This window comes from Mobula hypostoma, chromosome 8 (assembly GCF_963921235.1).
Source record: "Mobula hypostoma chromosome 8, sMobHyp1.1, whole genome shotgun sequence".
Lineage (NCBI taxonomy): Eukaryota > Metazoa > Chordata > Chondrichthyes > Myliobatiformes > Myliobatidae > Mobula > Mobula hypostoma.
Window position 1 is genome coordinate 93,271,942 of NC_086104.1, and position 17,407 is coordinate 93,289,348.

Consider the following 17,407-nt stretch of genomic DNA (forward strand, 5'->3'; position numbering starts at 1 on the left):
AGATTTAGCATACTTAGACTTCAATTGATTAGCCAACAGTTTACCAATTTTGTCACTGTGTACATAAAATTCACTTCTTGTTTTCTTTAATTGGTTTACAATCGAGGACGAGAGTAATAAACTGTGTTCCATTTGAAGTTCAGTTCTTTGTTTATATAACTCCTCAGAAGGAGCTATAACATATTTCTTATCAATTTCCTTAATCTCGTCCACAATTACCAACTCCTCCTGCTTCTGTTTCTTCCTCAAAGCAACAGAATACGAAATAATCTGACCACGAATATAAGCTTTAAAAGTATCCCAAAGAGTGTTAACAGAAATATCCTCTGTATGGTTAATTGTAAAAAAAAAGATCAATCTGTTCATTCATAAAGTTAACAAAGTCCGAGTCCTGAAGCAACAGCGAATTAAAATGTCATTGTCTATTATTTTGTATATTGGCCAGAATTTTAATAGAAAGCTTAAGTGGAGCATGATCCGAAATGGTTATAGAATCATAATCACATTTAATCACTGAGGGAATAAGACGAGAATCAATAAAGAAATAATCAATTCTTGAATAGGAATGATGAACATGTGAAAAAAAAGAAAAATCTTTTTCCTGAGGATGCAAAAAGCGCCAAATGTCCGTCGACCCAGAATCAGAAAGAAATGAATTAATCAAAGTTGCAGATTTATTAGGTAAGGTCCGTAAAGGAGCCGAACAGTCCAAAGCTGGAGACAAACAGGTATTAAGATCTCCGCCCCAGATCAATGAAAACTCATTCAAATTCGGAAACTGATTAAATAATGATTTATAAAATTCCAGACAATCCATATTAGGAGCATAAACATTAACCAAAACTACTTTTTTATTGCATGAATACAATTCTTGAATGTCGTGTATAGGTTTGATCTCTTTGCCAAAGAAAGGAAATGTTTAAAGTGAAAAGAGGATGAAGTTTGCCACATTGATTCTTGAAAAGGCAAGCTGTTACTTATGGAGAGATTAAGTAAATCAAGCCTGCACTCTTGAGTCTAGAATAATTGTATCTCATTTACAATCCTTAAGGAGCTTGACAGGGTCGATGCAGAGCTGAATTTTCCACTGGCTGGGATGTCTCGAATCCAGGTCCAGAACTCTACGTGCCTTTCAGAACGATGAGTTTATTTTTTCCATTCAGATTGTACTCTACCTAAAGAATGCAATTAACATTTATTTGCTGACTATATTAAAGAGAAAAAAAAACAACATATTTTTGGATGTCAAGGGATAATGCCATTACTGCGGGAAAAGAATTTTTTTTTTGAATGGTGAAGCAGGTAAGATAGGTTGTATCCTCTGCAGCAGCTTCTGAATAATAAATCAGAAGAAACAATCACAAACAAGAGAAAATCTGCAGATGCTGGAAATCCAAGCAACACACACAAAATGCTGGAGGAACTCAGCAGGCCAGGCAGCATCTATGGAAAAAAGTACAGTCAACATTTCAGGCCAGAACCCTTTGCAGGACTGAAGAAAAAGAGATGAGGAGTAGATTTAAAAGGTGGGGTGGTGAGGGGAGGAGAGGGAGAATCACAATGTGATAGGTGAAACCTGGAGCGGGAGGGGTGAAGTAAAGAGCTGGGAAGCTGATTGGTGAAATACATACAGGGCTGGAGAAGGGGGAGTCCCATAGGGGAGGACAGAAGGCCAAGGAGGAAAGAAAAGGAGGGAGGAGCACTGGAGGGAGGGGATAGGCAGGCAAGGAGAATCCCTTTTTCCCCCTTTCACTTTCCCATCAAATATGCAAGCCCCACTCTAGATCGGTTGTATCACCGCTTTGCACAGCAATCCCAACACACTGGAATGCAGGGTTACCAGATTGGCTTTTCCGGTGCCAAATTCCAGAAATCTGGCTTTTTCCAATTTGGTTGACGTCAGAAAATTCATTTGGCTTTTCCCTGGCTTTTTTACATGCTAAAATTATCTGCACGAAAATTACATACCATCCTTTCGCTAAAACATTTTCCTTTAAGAAAAATGTGTTTTGGTCAGTTACATTTGGCAATATTTCTGCCACCAAGAGTCTGGGCAAGAAGGCGCCAACTGGCAAGTCAGCAACATGGTCACGTCCGGGTCCAGTTTGTCTTGGACCTCCGAACTGTTTGGATGTGATTTATAATCATACAAATTGACTGTGAAGTGTACTTTCTATACGTAATAACATTTTGTGGTGGAACTGTGACACCCTCAGCTGTTTTTATAAATCATTTATTATCAACACCCATGGTCATGTCGTCAAAGAAATGGAAAGCTTCTTATCGTAAGTACAGTAGCAAATGGGAAGAAACATTTGTATGGGTCCAAAAGGCTGCTGATGGATCAGAGGCAGCTTATTGTAAATTACGCCACTGCACCATTGTACCAAGAGCTAGCAACCTTTCAAATCATGAAAAATCAGAGAAACGTATGCGGAGAACTCCATCAAAAGGCCAGACACAACTTAATGTAACAAAGACTCCTAGGCAAGATAATGATAAAGTTAAGGCAGCAGAGCTGCAAGTTGCTGTAAGCATGACCTGCCATTGTGCGATACGTACAATTGACCACCTGAGTGAAATCATGATAGCACATGGGCATGGGAGCATACTGGAGCACATAAAGTTACATAAAACTAAATGTGCATGCTTAATCAAAAACATCATTTCGCCTGCACTGAAAACTGATCTCATTGATGACTTTCAGAACAAGAAATATGCCATCATTATAGATGAATCTACTGACATTTCAACACAAAAACACTTGTGTATTTTAGTTAGATTTTTAAATGATAGGACAAAGGAAATCGTAATTGGATTTCTAGGTTTAATTCTGGTGCAAGAGGCTACAGGAGAAAACATATTCAATTTGATTGACGAGGAAATCAAGATGTGGCCAGAGTCTTGCAAATTGCATTGGTTTTGCATCGGATGGTGCATCAAACATGGTTGGGTGCAACAACTCCGTGTGGTCTAGACTAAAAGATGTGTCTCCTTTCTGTGTACAACTCAAAAGTATCTGTCATTCGCTGGCACTGTGCAACCAATATGCAGTATCCAAGCCACCATCAAATATTGGATTTTTGCTGTCAGAAATACCCAATTGGTTTCGCCATAGTGAATTAAGATGAGAAGCATATGAAGAATTGTTTGGAGTGATGAACACAGCTACAGAATTTGAGCTAACCCGAACTGCCCCCCTACCCTTTGAAAAGCCTTCATCTACTCGGTGGCTTGTGCGTGGAAAGGTCATGTTTAATATTTTGATGAACTGGGAAGAGCTAAAGGCTTATTTCACTTCTGCTGAACTAGCCCAATCAAAGTTTGATACAAAATTCAAAGCAAGACTCCTAAAGGAAATGTTGTCAGACTACAAAAACTACTTGTTCTTTGAGTTTGCAACACCTGTTGTGCAGGAATTTGAAAGACTGAACAGCCCTTTTCAGCAAACTAAAGCTGATCCTCATGAACTGTACCAACAAATATTCTTACACCAGAAGAGTCTTCAGAACAGACTGTATGATGCCAAAAGACAGAAAAAAAATTCATGAAGTTGATTTTGGTATCAAATTCTTAACAGCATGTTAATAAGTTCCTACAGCAGAACAACAATGCTGAGGCCCATCTAGAAATAAAAAATGTCAAAGAAAGATGTATGTCTACGCTAGAAGCTCTCAGTCGTTACATGTAGACTCCTGTCGGCGAGAAAGACATTTGAAATTTTATCAAAACTGAGCCCTGCGGTAATTTTAAATCAAGTTTCAAGGCCCATGTTTTCCGAGTTACCCTTTATACACCTTGCAGGAAACAACGTCAGCACTATTAAAAAACAATACAGAAAAATGCCTTTTGTGGATTGGAAAGAAGCTCCATGTAAGAAAGACAGACTCCCTACAGACACTGAACAGTTTTGGCTTGGTGTACTTCACCATCAGGCATATAAAGAGGTTGCCACCTTTGCCCTTACTTGCCTAATAACCCCTGTCAGCAATGCTGTAGTTGAGAGGATATTTTCTCTTGTATCCTCCGTTAAAAGGAAGGCAAGAAACAGAATGCAGCTGAATCTTCTTGATGCTATTGTGAGAATCAGGGCAGAACTATTGCTTTCAAGCAAATGTTGCAAAGACTTCACTGCATCTCCAGAAATGCTAAAAAAAAAATTCACATCCGACAAGGTTTATGCCGAATGTTCCACTCATTCCAGTGAAGAGGATGACCTGGATCTGGAGCTTTTCATGTGATGTGAGTATGAAAATATATTGAAATTTGTTTGGCTTTTTTTTGTGTGTTTTTTCTAGTATTGTTTGGCTTTAAATTAAAATTTCAATCTGGCAATCCTGCTGGAATGCAAGAGACTTCAGAGTAGTGGCTACAGCCCAGTGTGTTGCAAGCATAGTCCACTCCACCATGCAACCACCTACACAAGGAACTGCCTCAAGAATGTGGCATTCGTCACCAAGAAACAACACCGTCCAGGTAATGCTCTCTTCTCACTGTACCACCAACCAGAGGGTACAGAAGCCAAAGTCCAACAACCCCAGGTTCAGGGACAGCCATTTTCTTCCAACCATCAGGTTCTTGAAAAGATCTACAACACCCTAAATCCCACCTCAGCAATGGAACACTGTAGCCCACCTCGTGAACTACTACCACCGACTTGTCTATCTTCCTCCCGCAGCGCGGTGTAGTTTTGGCCACGCCCTGCCTCCCACCAACTTTTGTATAAATTTATTTTCTGTGCGTTGTTCGAATCTGCGTGCCGGTGTTGCCACAAGCTTTTGATTGCTCCTGACCGTACTGGAGCACATAATTCCCATCAGGCTGCCTGGCAGGATGTTTGCCAAGCGTGGACGTCAGTCTGAAGTACAGCAAGTGGGGCTGGACAAAGGGCGTTGCTCCACGTCACTCTACGGAGATCTTTATACAACTCCTGCTTAACTGTGGGTAGTTGCTCCTCCAGTTTGTCTTAGGTCGAGCAGATTTTAATAGAAGTAAACTTGCGAACTAAGTCGGCCGGGCCACATCGGCGAGCGCTGGGGGGCCGGCGTCGCCATGACGCAGGTCAGCAGCGAGGAGTTCGGCGCGCTGCCCGATGGCAGGCGTGTGCGCCGCTTCCTGCTGCGGTCCGACTCGGTGTCGCTCCGCGTTCAGACGTTCGGCGCCATCGTGACGGGCCTGGAGACCAAGGACCGGCGTGGCAACGCTGCGGACCTCATCCTGGGCTTCGACACCCTCGAAGGTGGGCCCCACCAAAGTCCCCCCCCCCCACTATTGGCATTACTCTGAGGGTTGGGGTCTTTTTGTTACCCAGCAAACCTTTATATATGGGTCTTGCACTCACCTCATACTGTCCCTATTCTCCAGAGTTGTTGACCATTGTTGATCCACCGTTGCCAAGAGCAAAGTGATGGAGATGCTTCCATCTCTAGCACCTTCTCCAGGTCACATGAACTCAACGTGAAATAAAGCACCATTAGATCATAAGACCTAGTAGCAGAATTAGGACGTTCGGCCCATTGAGGCTGCTCCTCCAGTCTATCGTGACTGGTTTATTTGCTATCTCAACCTCATTCATCTGCCTTTTCCCCATAACTTTCAGCACCCTTACTAATCAAGAGCCTATCAACCTCCGCTTTAAATATACCCAACAATTTGGCTGCCACAGCAATCTGTGGTAATGAATTCCACAGATAAAGAAATTTCTCTTCATCTCTTTTCTAAAGGGATGCCCTGTTCTCCTCTGGTCCTAGATTCTCCCACTATTGGAAACACCCTCTTCACATCTAGGCCTTTCAATATTTGATAGGCTTCAATGAGATTTCTTATTTCCCCCCTCCCCCCAATTCTTCTAAGCTCCAGCAAGTACAAGCCAAGAGCCATCAAACACTTACGTTAACGTTTTCATTCCCAGAATCATTCTTCTGAACCCCCTCTGGACCCTCTCCAGTGCCATTGCATCTTTTCTTAGATAAGGGACCAAAAACAGCTTGCAATACTCCCAAGTGCGGTTCGACTAATACCTTATAAAACCTCAGCATTAGATCAGACAACATACACAAAATGCTGGAGGAACTCAGCAGGCCAGGCAGCATCTGTGGAAAAAAAAAGCACAGTCGATATTTCAGGCCAAAACCCTTCGGCAGGACTGGAGAAAAAAAAGATGAGTAGATTTAAAAGGTGGGGATGAGGGGAGAGAGAAACACAAGGTGATAGGTGAAACCAGGAGGGAGAGGGTTGATGTAAAGAGCTGGGAAGTTGAATGGTGAAAAAGGTACAGGGTTGGAGAAGGGGCAGTCTGGTAGAGGACAGAAGGCCATGGAAGAAAGGGAAGAGGGGAGGAGCACCAGAGGGAGGTGATAAGCAGGCATCGAGATCACGTGAGGGGGGGGAGGCATTACCAGAAGTTCAAGAAATTGATGTTCATGTCATCCGGTTGGAGGCTTCCTAGATGGAATATAAAGTGTTGTTCCTCCAACCTGAGTGTGGCCTCATCATGACAGTAAAGGAGGCCATGGATTGACATATGGGAATGGGAGGTGAAATTAAAATGGGTGGCTAATGGGAGATTCCACTCCTGGCGGATGGAGCATAGGCGCTCGGCGAGGTGGCCTCCCAGTCTACGTTGGGTTTCACTGTTATACGGGTGGCTACACTGGGAGCAAGCCAGCTGGTGGTGTAGTGGCGTCAGCACCGGACTTCAGAGCAAAGGCTCCCAAGTTCGAACCCAGCCAGCTCCCTTGCATGTTTTCCATCCGTGCTGGGTTGAGCGTCGAGCTAGCAACTCAGCCTCGTAAAAATAAGAAAGCCTGCTAAAAAAACCGCTGTCATGACAGCGTCCTGATGACTCCACCCAGAGTTGAGGGAGGGCTTTCTTCTTCTTCTTCTACACCGGGAGCACTGGATACAGTATATGACGCCAAAAGATTCACAGGTGAAGTGTCGCTTCACCCTGAAGGACTGTTTGGGGCCCTGAATGGTAATGAGGGAGGAGGTATAGGGGCAGGTGTAGCACTTGTTCCGCTTGCAAGGATAAGTGCCAGGAGGGACATCAGTCGGGAGGGATGAATGGACAAGGGAGTTGCACAGGGAGAGATCCTTGCAGGAAGCAGAAAGATGGGTGGGGGGAAGATGTGCTTGGTGGTGGGATCCCATTGAAGATGGCGGAAGTTCTGGAGAATTATGTGCTGGACGCTGAGGCTGGTGGGATGGTAGACAAGAGGAACCCTATCTCTGATAGGGTGGCAGGAGGATGGGGGTAAGAGCAGAGATGCATGAAATGGAAGAGATGCAGTTGAGGGCAGCATTGATGGTGGAAGAAGGGAAGCCTCTTTCTTTGAAAAAGGAGGACATCTCCTTCGATCTGGAACGAAAAGCCTCATCCTGAGAGCAGATGCGGAGAAATTGAGAGAAGGGGATGGCATTTTTACATGTAATGGTGGGAAGAGGTATAGTCAAGGTAGCTGTGGGAGTCGTGCGTTTATAATAGACGTCACCTCTTTACTTCATCGCTCTCCCTTCCAGTTTCATCTATCACCTTGTGTTTCTCTCCTCTTCCCCACCTTTTAAATCTACTCCTCATCTTTTTTTCTCCAGTCCTGCAAAAGAGTCTCAGCCCAAAACATCAACTGTACTTTCTTCCATAGAGGCTGCCTGGCCTGCTGAGTTCCTCCAGCATTTTAAGTGTGATGCTTGGATTTCCAGCATCTGCAGATTTTCTCTTGTTTGTGCTCAGCATGACGTCCTTGCTTTCATATTCTAGTCCTCTTGAAATGAATCGTAACATTGCATTTGCCTTCCTTATTTAACCTGCAAGTTATCCTTTAGGGAATCTTACACTAGGCCTCCCAAGTCCCTTTGTATCTCTGATTTTTTGAAATTGTTACTAATTTAGAAAATAATCTGCCTTTATTCCTTCTACCAAAGAACATGTCTATACACTTCCCTACACTGTGTTCCATCTGCCACTCACTGCCCATTCTCCTACAATGTCCAAACCCTTCTGCAGATCCTTGCTCCCTCAACACCCCCTCCATCCTCAAACTTGCCCACAAAGACATCAATTCCATTATCTCGTTCATTGACATATAGTGTGAAAAGAAAGTGGGGAAAAACATAGAACATGATTTAAGAATCCAAATCCTGAAACTCCCTCTTCAACCACACTGGTACCTTCAGTAGAAGGATTACAATAGTTCAGGGAGTCAGAGCTTTCCCTTCATTAGTGGGGCAAGTGATGGTTGATATGCATGGCCTGGCAAGTGAAGCTCAAGAAAAACCTGAGTGGCTCCCATTGCTCATCTCAAAGAGCAGCGGGACACAGTAACACTTAGTAGAAGGGAGGAAGGGAGAAAAAAGTGTAACTTGTAAAGAACATAAAATTGTTATTGTCAAAAACAACAACTGTTTCATTTGCCTTTGTAGGCTACATTAACAAGCATCCCTACTTCGGGGCAGTGATTGGCCGTGTTGCCAACAGAATTGCAGAAGGGAAATTCAGCATAGATGGGAAGGATTATCAACTGCCCATTAATAATGGGCCTAATAGTATACATGGTGGCCTGAAAGGATTTGACAAGGTAAGCCTAATTTATTACCATACTGGCTGATGAAATCAGGTGGCACTGTATAGATAAGAGCTGTTAATGTTATAGAATTGGTTTTGGTGTGCTGACCTCTATCTTGTAGAGGCCAAATGCCAACTTCCTCAAAGCCCCCATCTGGACTAGTAAGCTATGTGTTTTCCCGCATAGCTGTTAAGAAGATTCAAGTTAAGCAGTGTAACTGGACAGAACCGGTTCTTGTGTACGAAAGGAAGAAAGGCATGTAGGAGATGTGGGACAGTTAGGAAAAGAAAATTCAAGACAACCCATAAATAAAGGGGCCAACAATAAAACGTGCCACAGATCTGAGTGTGGAATCCAGATATTCAAGTTCAAGTTCACTGTCGTTCAACCATACATGTGTATGCAGCGAAACAAAACATCATTCCTCTGGAGTCCAAGGTGCAAAACTCAGAACACATGGTTACACACAATGCAGATAGTCACAAAATGATATTATCACATGTATGTTTCAATGAGATTACCTCATTCTTCTAAATTCAAGAATGTAGATGCAGTTATCTTAACCTTTCGTTATACAGCAAAATCTGTCTTCTCAAGAATCAACGTGGTAAAATTTCACTGCACTCACTATTGTAAGCATAGTCTTTCCTTTTGGGTATTCGGGACAACTCTTTAAGAACAAAAAGTAATTGGGGAAATCACCAGGATTCCCTTCATTTATTTGGGACACCATGCCACTTAATTAGGACCGGAGACTGTTGCCATACAGATTCTAACCAGTGTCAGTCGTACGGACTTGTGTGGCTGTTAGATGTTACACTGTGCGTAAAGTGAACAGTTTTTAAATAGTGTCAGTTGCTTGTGTTTGTGTTCAAAAACAGTGATTTTTGACACTGATTTTTTGTCGATAATGATTTTGTTGGTGAGAAATAAGCAGTAAGACAATTCCAAACAATCTTGCTTACTGTGATTTCAAGCATTCAGGCTTGGGGATGCCAGATACGGCTGAGAGTGAAAATGAAACTATTTCACTACTTCAACAAGGTAGGACCTGCAAAGAACTTGAGGGCATCAACAATCAATTTAAATGTTAACACTGAAAGTGAAGATGTGGAGGATGCAATCGCCGATAGCATTGTATGAAGGCAGTCCATTACCTGCTCTAGGTGTCTCCGCTGATTTTGTCAATTGTGTACACTGGATGAATTTCTAATTTAAAAATTAGGAATTATTACACAATTTTATGGTACTGTAGTACTATTAGTAGTGTTCTAATTTGTTCTGTATTACATTTAAATATGTAATTTGTTACTCAGTGTGTCTTTTTTTTAATCACAAACGAGAAATCTGCCGATGCTGGAAATCAAAGTAATACACAGAAAATGCTGGAGGAATTTAGCAGGCCAACCAGCATCTATGGAAAAGAGTAAAGACATTTAGGGGCAAGACAATTCATCAGGATTGATGAAGGGCCTTGGCCTAAAACGCTGACTTTTTACTCTTTTCCATAGATTCTGCCTGGTCTGCTGAGGACCTCCAGCATTTTGTGTGCAGTACTTGACTTTTTTTCCTGTTTTAACTATTTCCATGAAACTTCAGCTAATTGGGCCAAAATGTACTGGTCCCGATGTACAGTAGATTTCAGTTAATTGGGTTACATCAGGAATAGCTTAAAAAGGTTTAAAAACAACAAAATACAATTTAACTGAGTAACAAATTATGTATTTGAATGAAATTCAGGACAAATTTGAACACTACCCAAACTAATACCGTTCTATAGAACTGTGTATTAGTTCCTGATAGTTATCGATGGAGGAATTCATTCAGTGTACACTGATGTGTTCTTTTGATTGATTGTAAATGCCCTGATTAACTGATGGCCCAATTAACCAGGATCCTGTGTGTGTGTGTATGACTCTAAATATACCACCAACCCTGGCCCCACCATTCTGTGCAAAAACAAACTTGCCCTCATCCATCTCCTTTGAACTTACCTCTGCTTATTCCAAATTAGAGCATCTGTTGTCTCATATCAATAAATTGAATTATGCCTGATACTGAGGAAAAATGTATGATATTCCTGACATTTAATTTGCTTACTGTACTGACTTAGAGCAAAAAGCATTTCCTACATCCATAAGTTTTACTCCCATTAATGTCCTGGATCTCTCCAGGAGTTCAGTAAGCTGAGCATATATGGGTTTGCATATAAATTAGCAGTTGGTTCCCTTAAACGAACACAAGAAGATAGGAGATAACCATAAGACCATAAGATATAGGGGCAGAATTAGGCCAATCAGCGCATTGAATCTGCTCTGTCATTTCATCATGGCTGATCCAATTTTCCTCTCAGCCTCAATCTCCTGCCTTCTCCCTGTATCTCTTCATGTCCTGACCAATCAAGAATCTTATCAACCTGTGCCTTAAATATACATGAAGACTTGGCCTCCACAGCTGCCTGTGGCAAAGAGTTCCATAGATTCACCACTCTGGCTAAAGAAATTCCTCTTCATCTCTGTTCTAAAAGGATGCCCCTCTATTCTGAGGCTGTGTTCTTTGGTCTTGGCACTCTTCCACCATAAGAAACAAACTTTCCACATCCCCTCCATCAAAGCCTTTCACCATTTGATAGGTTTCAATAAGGACACCCCTCAATTTTCTGAATTCTAGTGAACAAAGGCTCAGAGCCAACCTGCGCTCTTTATTTGACAAGCTGTTCAACCCTGGAATCATTTTTGTGAACCTCCTTTGAACCCTCTCCAGTTTCAGCATATCCTTTCTAGAATAAGGCTCCAAAACTTCTCACAATACTCCAAGTGAGGCATCACCAATACTTTATAAAATTTCAACATTACATCTTGCTTTTATACTCTAGTCCCCTTGAAATGAATGCTAACATCGCATTTACTTTCCCCACCACAGACACAACCTGGAAATTAACCTTTAGGGAATCCTGCAAAAGGACTCCTAAGTCCCTTTGCGCTTCAGTATTTTGTACTTTCTCTGCATTTAGAAAATACTCAATCCTTTCATTTCTTTTACTGAAGTGCATGACCATACATTTCCCGACACTGTATTCCATCTGCCATTTCTTTGCCCACTTTCCTAATCTGTCTAAGTCCTTCTGTAGCCTCTCTATTCCTTAAAACTGCCTGAACCTCCACCTATCTTCATATTGTCGGCAAACTTTGCAACAAACCCATCAATTCCATCATCCAAATCATTGATATATTATGATGAAATGCATTGAGAGGTCGGTCATGGCTAGAATGCACCCCTGCCTCAGCAAGGATCTGGACCCACTGCAATTTGCCTTTCGCCACAAAAGATGGCAGACACCATCTCAATGACTCCTCACACAGCTTTGGATTACTTGGATAATACAAACACCTATGTAAGGATGTTATTCGTTGACCTTCGCTTAGCGTTTTAACACCATCAATCCTACAGTCCTGATCAATAAGCTACAGAACCTGGGCCTCTGTCCCTCCCTCTTCAATTGGATCCTCACCTTCATAATCAGAGGACCACCATCTGTGCAGATTGGTGATAGTATCTCCTCGCTGACGATCAACACTGGCACACCTCAAGGGTGAGTGCTTAGCCCACTGCTGTACTCCCTCTATACCCATGACTGTGTGTGGCTAAGTGTAGCTCAAATACCATGTGTACATTTGTTGGTGATATAACCATTGTTGGTACTCAGATGAAGATGAGAGGGTGCACAGGAGCGAGATACACCAGCTCTTTGAGTGGTGTCGCAGCAACAACCTTGCAACATCAGTAAGACGAAAGAGCTGATTGTGGACTTCACGAAGGGTAAGATAAGGAAACCTGAACCAATCCTCATAGAGGGATCAGAAGAGGAAAGAGTGAGCAAATTCAAGATCCCGGGTGTCAAGATCTCTGAGGATCTAAGCTGGTCCCAACATATCAATGCCGCTACAAAGAAAGCAAGACAGTGGCTATATTTCATTAGGAGTTTGAGGAGATTTGGTTTGTCAACTAAAACACTCAAAAACTTCTATAGAGGTACAATGGAGAACATTTTGACAGGCGGCATCACTCCTCTGGTACGGGGGATGGGGGAGGGAAGCTATTGCACAGGACCGAAAAAAGTCACAGAAATTCATAAAATTAATCAGCTCCATCTTGGGTACTAGCCTCCATAGCACAAAAGAGCAAGTTGTGGACAGATGGAACAAACTCCAAGTTGTGTAGTTGAGAGTAGTACCTTAGAGACTTTTAAATCTAAACTCGATAGTTATCTCAACACACTATGTGAATAGGGGAAAGGCCTGTTCTTGTCAAAAGGTTTTTTACTGTTCTAATGTTCCTCTGTCAGGTCACCCCCCACCCCCCACCTTTTTTTGCACTGTACTGACCTGCTACTGCCTTTAGTATTTGGGCAGTGGATTTGATTGAAGTACCCTCCTCTCAAAACTTCTGATATCCAGTTTGGCCACTGGTCAAAGCTGTTTTTCAGCGTACGGACCCGCTGCTGCCTTCTGTACTCAGGAAGTGGTTTTAATGGAGGTATGTGGTTTGAGTGAGGAAAGAAGTAGCATTAGAGGATTTTAAACAGACTTGTAACTGCACTCCCATGATCCCAACTATCTCATTTTTGGCTTTCTACTTATGACATTTCTCCTCCTCCAGAAATGTTCAGTTTCACAATTATCCCTGTACTTGATGCTAAAACCATTACTTCCCCCGCCCCCGATTACTCCCCGTTATACAGTCATTATCTTCACATCTTTATACCTCAGAAACATATTTGAATGGATATCTTGAATAACTTGTTCAATCTTTCACAATCACATCGAGCTAGTTCTGAACTTGCCTTGCCTAAAAGGCTAAGAGTTGATTTTGATTGATTGATTTGAATTATAACAGTGTGGGAGGCTGAGGACATGGAATTAAAGTAACAAGTGACTGGAGCTTGCGGGTCAAATTCACATTCTAAGGTCATCCAGAAATGAATGGATAAACGAGCATACTTTGGTACTGTCAGCCATGCTTGACCAAACCAGTGTGAGGATGGAAGAACAAAGAGCATTTTTCAGCAGGCTTGGTATGTCTACACCTGCTGAGTATCTATATGCTTAACTGAAAAAACAACAAACCTGAAGGTAAAGAGTAGAATGGGAAGAATGTAAGTGAAAGCAAAACATTTTCAAAAATCATATGTCTGATTTGGCATCACTTGCTGCGTGAGCATTTATTGCCCATTCCTAATTGTCCTTCAGAAGGTGGTGAGCTGCTGCAGTCCTTAGAGTGATCCCTAATGCCCACAGTGCAGTGGGGTATGGAGTGCCTGGATTTAGCAATGAGGCAGAAGTATCATTAACATTTCCAAGTTTTGTTAGTTCATTCCTTGGAAGGGGCTTCTCCCAATGAGAGGAAAGTTTTTTTGGTGGGGGTGGGGTGGTATGAGCAATATAGGGTGTTGCAGTTATCAGTGAAAAGTCTTGTATTAAAACATGGCCTTTCACAACTGTGGGACATTCATATGTGCATTACAGCTAATTTGCCTTTTGCCTTTCAAGTGCAGACAGGTTGTATTTCATGTGCTCACATTGGAAAGTATCACAGAAGCACAGTGGTTCCTGGAGCAATTGAGGAGAGCATCAGGGATCACAGAGAGATTGGTCCCCTCTTAGAGGTCAAAGGAGAAGGCGAATGAGGATGTGATAAGTGGCATCACATTGTTAGAATTGGGAGTAATGAAAGATACTTCAATATATTTGGAGACTGCTGGGTGAAGTTGAGGATCTCATTGAATTTTTGGATGCGGGGGTCAAAGTAGAAGAGCAGGCACACTGTCCACAGACTGAGAACATGGTCAGATAAATGTAGTACTCTGGGCATAGCCAGGCTACAGACTCACTGCTTCAAGGCCTCTGTTTTAATTATGACTCTGTGCTTTCTGTGTGGAATTTGTACCTTCTCCCCATTTGTGTTCTGTTGGGTGTTCTAGTTTCTTCCCATATCCCAACCATAGGCTGCAGGTTGATTGTGTGCCATAAACTTAACCCTTATTGTCAAATAGTCAGAAGGAGTTGTAGGGGATGGGAGAGAATAAGTTGAAGGAATAAAGGCAAGTAAGGTGAGGAGGAAAGTGACAGATAGATTTGGATGGGATGGGCAGAAAAGCCTTTCTAACCTCCAGCACCTTCCCGTCTCTAATACTCGGGGTAAATGCTGTGCTAGCATTTACAGATGACTGTAACCTCCTCCCTCCAAACACCACCGCATGTATTTGCAGTTCAGAAAGCATATGGGTGCACATGTAGGGTTACATGACAATAAGAATATAGAAAGATTGGCTCGTCTCTATATCGGTGCTTAATGAGAACCTATTTCTAGAATCATTTTAAAACATGCAATGGTAGCAAGTAATAGAAATGTCAGGCCACAGTGTCTGTGGCTTTGAGTCACTCCGAAAGGTTACGTTTATAAGTGCAGTTGAACACTACACCCACCTGCAGTAACTCTGTATTTGCAAGATCGGGCTGCATTTTGACGTTGAAGGAGCACGGTTACCAGCAAATGTGCAATAATCTCGATACCACTTTTTAATGTATCAGAGCGAACTGTATTATAACCTTCAAGTCCAACATTTGAACAAACATTTGGAGTTAGATTTGTAGTGGTGAGACTACAAAGTAGTGGGTAATTCAACCTAATCGGTCCGTAATGAGTGTTACCTCTCAAATAATCAGAAGTGGCTATCTCATATGCTCAGCATGCCCTGATATCTATTTCTTCATTTACATGTTTAAACTTTTATTAAATGTTGGCATGATCTCAAAAGTTGGAGCTGGGTCAGATGGGAGTGGAGTTGAGAAAGCATTTTTCCACAGGTGGGTAATAAAAATCGGCATTTGTCCCTCCGAAAGGATATGTTTTCACTGAAGATCTCAGTAATATTGACAGATTTTTATTGACCAGGGGATATTCAACTAAGTGGAGAAACAATACAGGAAAAATATGGAAATGGCCCATAATCAATTACAATATCCAGGAATGTTTGACAGGAATATTGTATATCCCAATCTCATATTTTCTCTGCTAAGAACATATTAGGACAGACAATGAAAAACGTAGTTTTATTTTTAACAAGAAAGGTGGTTTATAGGAAATAGGAGAGGCAGTTAGGGATGGAATTATGGAATTTTCTAATTAATTTTTCTAAGCAGGCAAATGTTTAGCTAAGTATCTTACGTGTAAATGAGAGTCAAGAAGTGAAGAATCTCAAAGGACTTTAATTTGGGAGCGAAGATGGGACAAAGTCATGGAGGAACTTTAAAACAAGGGTACAACTTATAAATTTGAGGCAATAAGAAGGCCAATGCAGCTGAGTAAAGTAACAAACGCATAGGTGAGGATTTCAGCATCCGTTAATGGAGGTGGTATGGAATAAGGTGTTGTTCTGAAAATGGAAGGAGGTTTTCTTGTATGGAAGGGATATGGAGTTGGCAGATATTTTTGGCTTAAATATGACAACAATGTTTGATTCACTTTCAGGGAATTGCCAGGCAGAGGGGTGGAATTTGGGTAGAGAACTCAGTTTGGTTTGTGGCAGGGATTAGGACAGTGTATAGTGTATACAGTTGGAGAATATTTCTGTTTATCCAGTATTGTGTGTCAAAACATGCACCATGAAGAAGTGGAGAGAGTGGAGTGGTTGAAGGGAGATTGTGGTGCAGTAAAGTTGTGTGCTGGGCTGGAAAAAATGCCTTCATTCTGTTCTATTAAGTTCAGAAACACTAGGGGAGCCCAGGTACTGCAAAGGAGACAGGAACTGCAGAGAAATTATTGACAGTAAAGATAAAGGGAGACTTTAAATTGCTAATTGAAAAATAATCTCAGAGATAATAAAATACTGGAGATAATCAGCAACACAGGCAGCATCTGGAGAATGATCAGATTCCTGCATCAGACAACATATCCGATGTTGGGCAGAGGCACGCTAGAATCGTGGTTGAAATGACTGCATAAGAAGGATCTCTCTCCACAGATTATTCCTGTCCTGATGAATATTTCTACAATTGCTTTTATTTCTGAACAGGTATGGCCTGTACACAGCAAATCTGTTGAGATCAATCAACCCTTAACTGCCCTCTAATGGTCTGTCAAGCCACTCAATTCAAAGGGAAGTTACAGCAGAACAATGAGATACTGACCTTGCCTGAGTCACCCACATCCTGTGAATAATAAAAATTATCCACCTGTCGGTATTTGCTTACCACATCCTCTGTCAATTCATTAAAACTAGTTTCTCCTGTTAGCTGTTTTTATTCTAGTTTCATCATCATCCTTCTCCACAATAACTTAATATTTCAATGCACGGTCCTGACAGGAACGTTGATCATTCATTTGCCATGCTACCCGGCCTGCTGAGTTTCTTTTGCATTAAAGTCAACTCATTTCCCAGCGGTATATGCTGCTGGTTAAGCATGTAAGGCCACACATGAAGAAAATTCTCCTGAACACGTTTTAGAAAATGCCACAGAATAAATACCGAATACTTGAAATCTGAAATAAAAGCAATTGTGGAAATATTCATCAGGACAGGAATAATCTGTGGAGAGAGATCCTTCTTATGCAGTCATTTCAACCACGATTCTAGAGTGCCTCTGCCCAACATCGGATATGTTGTCTGATGCAGGAATCTGATCACTCTCCAGATGCTGCCTGTGCTGCTGACTATCTCCAGTATTTTGTTACCATCTCTGAAATTATTTTTCAATTAATGAGAGAGTTCAGAGGAGAATGGCTAGACTAGTTCAAGCTGACTGTAAGGCAACTGTAACTCAAATAAACGCGTGTTACAACAG

The 17,407-nt window shown here is 41.9% G+C and overlaps 1 protein-coding gene across 2 annotated transcripts in view; it reads left to right on the forward strand.

The window, feature by feature from the left end:
• Window positions 1–4,862: 4,862 nt before the first annotated feature.
• galm (galactose mutarotase) overlaps window positions 4,863–17,407 on the forward strand; it is a 50,646-nt gene continuing 38,101 nt past the window's right edge. The window contains exons 1-2 of one of the 2 annotated variants that reach the window (XR_010018978.1): window positions 4,863–5,239; window positions 8,422–8,576. Coding sequence is in view for 1 of the 2 variants with exons in the window: in XM_063056351.1 (XP_062912421.1) it covers window positions 5,053–5,239; window positions 8,422–8,576 (342 nt within the window). In the remaining variant the exon portion in view is untranslated. The remainder of the gene's footprint in view (window positions 5,240–8,421; window positions 8,577–17,407) is intronic. The other variant, XM_063056351.1, reaches the window with a different exon arrangement.